The 9786-nt window shown below is 47.8% G+C and overlaps 1 protein-coding gene across 1 annotated transcript; it reads left to right on the top strand.

The window, feature by feature from the left end:
- The first annotated feature begins 1293 nt into the window (after positions 1–1293).
- FTH1 (ferritin heavy chain 1) lies at positions 1294–9130 on the top strand. Its single transcript, XM_075325237.1, has 4 exons — positions 1294–1527; positions 4924–5070; positions 6944–7069; positions 8872–9130. Exons 1-4 carry the CDS (start codon positions 1426–1428, stop codon positions 9028–9030), a joined length of 534 nt encoding a protein of 177 aa, XP_075181352.1. The 5' UTR covers positions 1294–1425; the 3' UTR covers positions 9031–9130.
- The last annotated feature ends 656 nt before the right edge of the window (positions 9131–9786 follow it).

Raw genomic sequence — 9786 nt, 5'->3', positions numbered from 1 at the left:
CAAGTCCCGACAGAAGGCAACAGTCCAACCGAGTGAGAGAGACACCGCCACTGCCAAGGCAATCGTTTCTCAGGGCCAGCGCCTGCGGGCAAAAGGGGCTCCTCCGGCCCATATCCAAGCCGGGGAGCGGGTTACCGGTGGGAACCCATTGGAACCGTACAGACATCTTAGGTGCAGGGAAAGGCAGTTGCCACTAACCTGCAGCCGTCTGTGGGACCCGTCCATCCAGCCGTGTGTTTTACCGAGAACTGTGTCTTCATCATTGGGCTGAGTGAGTGCCACCGTGCCGTGCGGCACAGCGCTGCTCCCGCGACCCTGCACCTCCCCAGGCCCCGTAACCTGCCTGCCATCCATCCCTACCCCATCATCGGGCCCCGGGACAACCAACCCCCTACCCAAGGAGGGGAGAACTAACAACCAAGCTGCTTCCAGTCAGCGGCAGCCGAACCCCGAGCAGTGGGAGAGTGCAGCGTCCCCTCCTCCGCCCGCGACAACTTGGTGTCACGAACAGGATCCTACCGTTCTACCAATTGGTGGAAGTGCGCCTTGTGTGACCGCCGGAGGTGTCCGGCCGGAAAATTTGAAAAGCCGCCATCTTGGGCGTAAAGAGTTCCCGCTCGAGCGTCTCCTCGAGTAGTGGAGGCGCGAAGGCCAAAATCCCGCCCCGATAGAGGAGGAGCCGGAAAGAGGCTAAGGGGGACGAAATGGCGGCTGGTCGCATGTGAGCGCGGCTATAGAAGCAGCGCTGCTTCACATATAATCTCAGCACATGGGTACGCAGCCTCAGAGACTAGGCTGTTTGTCGGCAGTGAGGACAGAGCTGTCAGAAAGTGGACATCTCCCTTAATTAAAGGCCAGAACCTGTTTACAGCACAAGCATCACTAATTATCGTGCCTGTGATAATAACCTCTATAACACTGTGCCGTCTGACAGGAAGCCTTCATTATAATCAGGCTATTTTTGATATGACGCCACAGCACAGTAATGCGTGCCCCACATTACACAAACACGTTTGTTTTTAATGTCATGACCACGTGACATACTTCCTCCGGTGGCCATGTTTAGTATGGGCAACTGAGCGTTGGAGTTCTTCCAGTCACCCAAAAAAGTAAAAAGCAATCGCTAAATTTAGACATTGACTTATTAATCGCCCTGAGAATTACAACCGCTGATTTTTCTCTCTATTATTATGCCTATAAAATAGACTTTGCCCGAAACAAACATGGCTACCAGCTCGTGAGTCACGTGTCAGAGGGCGGGGCAGTTTCCTTGGCAGCGCTTGGGATCTGGTGACGTCACTCTGCCTATATATAACACACCGAGACGGTGCATCGTCAGATACAGCGAACGCAGCGTGCTCCTGTAATTGTTTCCTTAGGTTCCCGCTTCAACAGTGATTGGACGGAACCCAATAATCCACAACCATGAGCTCCCAGGTCCGTCAGAACTACCACCAGGACTGCGAGGCCGCCATCAACCGCCAGGTGAACCTGGAGCTGTACGCCTCCTATGTCTACCTATCCATGGTGAGTGCTGTGCGCGTCAAATAGCTATTGCCGTAAAGCATGCCCTGTAGAACTACAACTCCCAGCAGGCTATGGTGTGTAATGAGCTGCGGCCCTGGCCGCCTCTGCTCCATCTGGGGTTTATAGTGGAGACTGGGAGGTTTGCTGCTGCCATCCTCCATCTTGCCCTGTCAGCTCCTGGGACGCCCGCCTGTATGTGCTGGGCAGTGCACTCTGCCTGCTGTGGGCTCACCGGTCTGCAGTGCTGGTGTCCCCTGTGCCAGTGTCCAGGCCCATCACTGGTGCCTTTATAGCAGATGATCACTATCTGCCCAGCAATTAAAGGGCTTGTCCAATGTGGGAGTTTTCTGGGATAAGGGGGTGTCTTCCTACTCTGGATTTGGGGACCCTCTTACCTATATTAGGTGCACTGAGTATTGCAGCCCCTTTTATGCAGATTAGCTTAATGATTGCTGTCTAGTTACTGTGGTTGTCGTCTCCTGATGGCATGGGGCGTGCACTGTAGTGGCTGGTCTGCTGCCATGGCCGCAGTGTTCAGGCTGGGGTGGAGCATTGGGCCCTGTGCTCATGCTGCGTTTTTGTTTGGGTGCAGTTTTTGTCCCATAACTTCATGCGTTACCTTCCCCAGCAAAGTCTGACACTACTTCATTTTTGATGTCTGCATGTTGCAGCTTTTTTTTTTTTTTTTGTCTGCCCCTGTGGTGACCACATACAGTGTCAATTCTTTATGTGTTTTTGAGCCCTTCCAATCAAGAGATGACTTAAAGTGCACTGGGCAAAAACGCAGTAAAATGTGGTAAAAGCGTTAAGGGAGCTTTTTGTGATATATATATATATATAATTTTTTTTTTTTTTTTTCTGGGACCAAAACCGTACATCTTTGTGGTCACCATGTAGCCTTAAAGGGAACCTGTCACCGCTTTTTTGGCCAATAAGCTGTGGCCACCACCACCGGGCTCATCTATACAGCATTCTAACATGCAGTATATAAGAGCCCAGGCCACTGAGAAGAAACACTTTATATTAACGGTTGTGCAGTGGGCCTTATGGGCGTCTCCGTTGTCCGGCGCTGCTTTTCTGCCATCTTTGTTCTCCTTCTCTAGCCGCGGTGCATGACGTGTCTGTCATCCACACTCTCTGGCGTTCAGGTCTTGAGCAGGGCAGATCAAAGTATTGTAGTGCGCCTGCGCAGGACCGGCGAGTGTATGACGTAGCCGCGTCATGCACCCAGGCTTCAGAAAGAGGACGAAGATGGCCAAAAGAGGAGGTGCCGACAACTGATGCCCACAGCCCGACTGTTAGGTGAGTTAAGTGTTCTCACAGCGGCCTGGGCTCTTATATACAGCATGTTAGAATGCTGTATATAAGAGCCCGGTGGTGGTGGCTGCAGCTTATAGGCCAAAAAGTGGTGACAGGTTCCCTTTAAACTGCCCTGTAGTGACAAGACCCCCTATAAGTGCCCCTCCTGCCCTCTAACCTGTGATAACACCTCCACCTTGTTGCCCATTAGTCACACAACTGCTTGGCATAAGCCGTTATTTCTGCCCTCTCCTTCCCAGAACTAAACTCTCCAACCAGTTATCTGCCTGAGACAGTTTGATATCAGACCCAGCAGATGTTGTGTAAAGGGTGTGGGCGACAGATGGCGGCGGCGGCAGCAACTCAGATCAATACCGCTGGGAGCTGTCACCAGTAACTTGGCTGAACATGCTGGAGTCTGGTTTGATTAAAACCCAATAGTCTGAAGGATTTTTGAAGCCAGACTAGTAGAGAACAAAACTGGGAAGCTCTTGACTAGTTATTCCCCCTTAAACTTTCTTTCCTTTTGGTTCCAGAGACTTTTGGAGGGGGTGTGGTTTACAGTGTAATCCTATAAGCCACACCCCTTTGTAAATTATAAAACTGTAGCAGTAAAGCATATAATATATAGTGTGTTTTTTTTTTGTTTTTTTTTTCTTTGCAATCATAGGAAAAGCAACAAGGCATTATAAAAATTGCAATCATGTGTTTTTACTAAATAAAACTAGCTTTATTGATCACACTGTAGACTAGGGGTCCCCAACCTGTCTCGGGAGCCACATGTGGCTTGTGGGCATGTGATGTGTGGCTCACTGCTTTCTACCAGGTCTAGCAAACAGCTATGAAGAAGTCTCCCAATGGTGACTTTTGTGAGTAGCCTCACACTGATCTGAATGGGGGGTCCTGTAAGAACCCCTGGATCTTGGTGTACTGCCTCAGTGTGACTTCTATAGAAAGCTGTGGCTGTTATGTACTGATAATGGGGTCTCAGGGTCACTACTGTGAGGATGGGAGCTGAATGTGTCTCGTGGTTAGAAAGGTTGGGGACCTCTGACAATCTGCAGCAAACCTGCTTTTTGTAAGCTGTCTTACTGCTAAAAGCAGGTTTTGCCTCCATGCAAAAAGTGACCATAGCCTAGTACTCATGGAAGTGGCTAAAGTAAAATTGTCCTTAGTGACAGGTTATCTAAGGATATGCTGGGAGTTGTTGTCCCAGAAGAGTCATTCCTGCTCTGCACCTGTTCTAATGCTGAGTGGTGGGCACTGCTGCATTATATCTTGGGTGATGTAACTATGCCTTTTCCCAGTACCCTTATTGGTCTTCTGATTTGATGTACAGCAGTACTGGAAAGATTAAACTATAATCATAAACCTTGTCTCCTCGTTACATGCGGCACAAAGACGTGGTGACCTCCAGAGACGTCTTCTGTGCGTGTGATGGGAGGGACGTACACAATGTGCGATAATGGGTTATAAATGTTGTTTGCACTGCCCTCTGCTGGCCATAAGGGCTCACTGACAGTCTGATGGAGCCTGCGCTTTATACAGTGCTGATATTCAAGGAACAAGGTAAGTGCAATAACATCTCGGCTGACAAAGGGCCATAAAACCCTTAGACAAAATATTGTCTTTTTTTGGGGAGGGGGGGGTTGCACTGTTTCCTTCTGTATGCTGGAACAAAGATTCATAAATAGAGGAGCTTCTCGATGCCTTGGAATTTTTTGGGATTCTTCACAAAGCTGCAGCTGGTGGAGTGGTGCATGGGATACTTATTCATTATGCAGGGATATCACATTTCCTAATATTGATCTCTTGCAGTATATTATGAGCCATAAGACTTGCATCAGTGATGGGAATATTGCTTACACTGGCAGGCAGCAGGGTTATGTGCAATTAGTATAATCGGTCTTGTGTATGTAGCCTGTGAGTAATGTCTGGCAATCTCATTACTGAATGGCCAATCATGAAATACTGGATCGGGGTCTAAAAATGTCAGTAGGGGGACTAACTCGGGCTGCCTGCATGGCACTGCCCTAGCTCTAGATCAGTGTTCTTGTTTGATTTTTATTTAATTAATCTCTAAATTTTCCCTTGCAGTCTTATTACTTTGATCGTGACGATGTGGCATTGAAAAACTTTGCAAAATACTTTCTGCATCAATCCCATGAGGAGCGTGAGCATGTCGAGAAACTCATGAAGGTGCAGAATCAGCGTGGAGGAAGGATCTGCTTGCAGGACGTGAGGGTAAGGAGACTTTACCCTGCTGAGCTGTGTAGTGTCTAATTATTGACAGAATCAAACTCAAGTTCACTTGTGCAATGATGGGATCTAATAAACATGGCCTTGTATAAACTAATCTGCCTGCCAAAGGCTACTGGCCTTTAACCCACTAACACTGCCTGTACTGAGAGGTCCAAGCTGGGATCTCCTGGTCTTGCATCAACCTGCATCTCTAATGGTGGCAGGTGGTGCTGTGCTCTGGTGGCAGCATTAACAGTATGTGGCTTAGGGCACACCATACTTGGCACCATCATGAGATTGGGTTGACATAACAGCCTAGGAGTTTGTTGAAGGTTCCTGTGACTGTCCTGGCAGTAGCTCGGAGTACGAGCCTTGTGTGGGCGCAAGAATGGGTGAAGAGTAATGATCCAGCTTCCATGTTTTTTAGTTAAAATCCAGCTCTAATGAAAAATCTTTAAAAGATTGAAAGTTCATTCCAAATGAATATGCACAAACTAAGTATACCATCTCCAGGTCTGGACAAAAATCCAATGTTTAAACCGCACACCAGACTTGTTTCGAGCACATGGCTCTTAAACTTTAGGGGGTAAAGAAGCAGCCTGAGGGGCTGCATGTGGCCCATGAGCTGTGAGACCTCTGCTCTAGCGGCTCTCTACACTGCCCCACAAGCACCTGTCTGCGTCCCTGCCACATCTGTTTAGTACATACTAAAATCTTATGGCTGCTCCAGAGCTGTAGTTTCTTTTCTTAGGTTCTACCCAGGATGACCTAAAACATCCTAATTTCAAACAATTTGACTCTATCTATAGCAAGACATGGTAACATCAAATTGTTTGACTTTCAAGGATGTACAATGCAGTTGTAAGAAGGATAAATGGTCCTTCTTGAAATTAGACTGAAACATCTGAGAAGGCTGCCACATTGCCCTGTAACTGAGTGCCTAGTGCATTGCAGACCAGCAACAATTCAAAATCTGGCCTGGTTCTCATACACTGCACTGGTCTGACTTAAAGGGGATTCCCATCTCCAAGATCTATCCCAATATGGAGTAGGTATAATGACAAATGCCTCCAGGTAGAAATGTGCTATAGCTCTGATTAGCAGTTACCTCATGTGCAGGGCATTGCAGTAGGTTGTGTCCATGGATACAACCACTAGCAACAGTCAACATCAATAACCTATGGATACCTAATCTGCAATGCCTTGCACATGATGGTGACAGAAATGCAGTATAGTATCAGTAATTTTCTATTACACCTACATGCTGGGATAGATCACATAAAGGTGGCTGGTATTTAACTGATATAACATTTTAAGCCCTGTGCCAAGGCATGTCTTCAGCCCTCGCTCCTTATCTATCCTCTTGCACTGGAGGACTTGGCACTACCCTTCATTACTTAGTTATTGATTAAATTATGCCACCACTGTTATAAAGGTAATATCTACTGCATCTTGGACAGTATTTGCATGTTGCAGCTCCTAACCAATATGTCCATTCATCCTGGTGGTATATTACTGACCTTCTCTGGCTGACTGCACCTCTAATTTCCACCAAGATGTCCTGTTCTGTGAGCAGGATACATGCACTATACAGGCCTCTATGAAAATGCATGGCCACTGCAGATGAGTAGCCATAGGCATAACCCAGTAGCCTCCTCAGTCTGTGGTTGACACTGTAGCCCTGACGTCTCCTACCTGCCAGGGATGATGGCAGCCGGGCTCTTAGCCAGTGGCCACTGCAGGAGGCATGACTCAGTTTGCTCATCTCTAATAGCCTCTGCCATTAACTTTGCAGACTTGAATAATTCATAGATTATACATCTAAATCTGGAGTCTATATTATATTTTATATTTTTTTTTCTTTTCTTAAATGTAGAAGCCAGACCGGGATGAGTGGGGCAGCGGGCTGGAAGCCCTAGAATGTGCCCTGCAGCTGGAGAAGAACGTTAACCAGTCCCTCCTGGATCTGCACAAGCTGTCTACCGATCGGAACGATCCACATGTAAGTGACGGCTGCAACCCAGTGATCTTATCAATGTTACCAGCACATCACTCATACATGTGAAATGCATCCCAACAACTCACTGCCATTAATCTGCACTGTATGAAAAGGTATAATGTATGGCAGTGTTTAGTGTCCCTCTGTATAATGCTTAACATTCCACACGCCTATACAGTTGAAAAGGTTTCCAACAAAACTCTTGGCATGTTGGTTGATGGGGACCTGTAAACTGATCTTAATCATGGATCAGCCCATTACCTTCATAAAGATGGCTTTGAAACACTAAATTGTATTTTACTTTTAATCTACTCTTGGCTAGAATCTGTCTTGGAGCCTGAAATAAGTGTACCAGATTTTCCAGTTTTGTAAGACTCAATTTTTTTTTTTATTTTTTTTTTTTCCCCCCCACCCCAAAACTGGTAAAATAGTGGTGCATCTTACAAACCACATATGGTTTAGGGTCCCGTTACACATAGTGATGCACCAGCGATCCAACCTGGCAGGGATCGCTGGAACGTTGCTACAAGGTCGCTGGTGAGCATTCAATCAGGCGATCAGAGATCAGTGACCCGTGTAATGACAGCTCCTTGCTGGCTACCAGAGGACTCTCCTGTAATGCCAGGCCTGGATTCAGTTACCTGCACTGCACTCCAGAGCTCTCAGCTGCAGCCTGGTCTGACCTCAGGGTTTGCAGGACTGAACAGTGAGTGGTTCCCCAGCAATTGCTGTTCAGTTTAGAACAGCTACAGATAGGCCAGGGTGCAATCCAGAGTTCATTTCAGGGCACCGGAGATCAGCCCGACGTCCTCAGCTGGCATGAACTGAATCGCAATTGCTGGGTAATTGATCACTCGGCGCTCGTGGTACAGTCTAGGCTGCACTCTGGAGTACAACGCAGGTAACTGAATTCAGGCCTAGCATTACTAGAGTCCTCTGGTAGCCAGTGACGCTGGGCGCTCGTTGGTCTCCCGCCGTCAAACATGCTGATGCGTGCTGCAAAGCGAGAGACCAACGAGCAAAAGTCACAACTATCAGGACCATCAGCACCTTCGCAGCAGGGGCCCACTTGCTGCTTTTCACAAGCGCGATCGCTGATGCGTCACAATCTGTGACGTTTCAGCGATCTCGTTGTGTGGTGGGGGCTTTACCATGGTGGTGCAGGGTCAGCAATACAGAGGGCTCGGAAGGAGTGCTGCAGTGGAGCAGCTTAGGAGGGTCAGTGTGGCAGTGGAGGGTCACCCATACTGGGGTGTCAGAGCAGCGGGTCAATGGATCTGCCAGCATGCTCAGTGGAGGGAGTGTCATGGCTCTGGAGGGTCAGTGATCCTGCAGGGTGTTGCAGTAGCAGGCACAACTTATCTGCAGGCTGCTTTGGCTTGCCAGTGGTTGATGCAGTGAACTTCAAGAAAATGGCCAGAGGCCAATTTGCACATGTGCAGCCTCCATGGCCATTTTCTTGAAGTCCATCACATCAACGACCAGCATTTCAGTGGAGTCCGCCAGCAGCTCAATGGCACTTGCCGCCACAACACCCCACAAGCCCGCAGTATTGCCGACCCTCCGCACACTGACTCTCGAGCCCACAGCATCACCTACCCTGCCTCTTGTGACCTTCCTGAGCTGCTCAATCACTGCGGCTCCCCCTGGCGAGCCAATATAAGAGCATTAGTTAGACCCTCATTTTAGGAGAAAATTAGAAAAAAAATTTTTTCTAACTTTCCTCCAAATTTGGGGTACATTTTATCAAACAGTAATTTTTATGCACTACTGCTGTGTAACCTGATTTTATTCTGTCTGCACAGCTCTGCGACTTCTTGGAAACTCACTATCTTGATGAGCAGGTGAAGTCCATAAAAGAACTGGGTGACCATGTGACAAACCTCCGGCGAATGGGAGCCCCACAGAATGGCATGGCTGAATACCTCTTTGACAAACACACACTAGGGGAATGCCACGACTAAATTCCCACCGCTGTCCTGCTTGATGTACGCTTTCCTTTTAATGTTTGTTTGCACATTTGTTTCTTGCTATATTTTGCCACCAATAAATCTTCTACTCTTATGTGGCTTCATAACTTGTGTTCCAGGCATTGTTGCCTGTATTGGAGCAGATGACGTCTCTGCCATCTTTAGTCTCTAGGGACAGCAAACAAGAGTCAATTTTAGGTTGACTTTGGCATTTGAGATGGTGCATGATTCTACATGCCAGCTCTTGCATACTGTGGATTATGGGATTGGGTCTTCATTAGCTAACTTTAATGTCAGCACACTTTGACATCACTATGGCCATGCTAGTGTTGGTTGTAACTTTCTCCTGGGACTTGTGACACCGGCTGCAGAGATTGCATGACTATGAGCAATGGCTTCTCTCCCCTCTTTCAGATAACAGACGAGCTGTGGCTGCCCAGTCGTTGCTTTCAGATATCTGATTTGCCTAAAGGGACAAGTCATTGGCTGCACAGATCACATGACTGTGTCACATAATCCCCAGGAAACAAAGTGCTGACCCTACTGGAGGAGTGGGTATGCTAACTTACTGCAGGTAACATGAAAAGGGAATGTCCTAGTGGTTGACAACCTGATCCAAGCTCTCCTTATTAACCCCCTTAACGACCCATGACGTACTGGGTACGTCATGAATCGTGTGCAGTTAATCCCTGTCCCTTTCCTTGGGCAGGTGGTGGTGATCTGCACATATAAGCTGTTTTCAACAGCTGA

The sequence above is a fragment of the Anomaloglossus baeobatrachus genome, chromosome 10 (genome assembly GCF_048569485.1).
Source record: "Anomaloglossus baeobatrachus isolate aAnoBae1 chromosome 10, aAnoBae1.hap1, whole genome shotgun sequence".
Lineage (NCBI taxonomy): Eukaryota > Metazoa > Chordata > Amphibia > Anura > Aromobatidae > Anomaloglossus > Anomaloglossus baeobatrachus.
This window is presented reverse-complemented; position numbering and strand designations above follow the sequence as displayed.

What these genes read in the sequence shown, in the direction of transcription:
- FTH1 (XM_075325237.1), top strand. Translation starts at nt 1,426, where the DNA reads ATGAGCTCCCAGGTCCGTCAGAACTACCACCAGGACTGCGAGGCCGCC. An exon ending in CCTATGTCTACCTATCCATG is followed by an intron (nt 1,528 to 4,923) that starts GTGAGTGCTGTG and finishes TTTCCCTTGCAG; the next exon opens with TCTTATTACTTTGATCGTGA. An exon ending in TCTGCTTGCAGGACGTGAGG is followed by an intron (nt 5,071 to 6,943) that starts GTAAGGAGACTT and finishes TCTTAAATGTAG; the next exon opens with AAGCCAGACCGGGATGAGTG.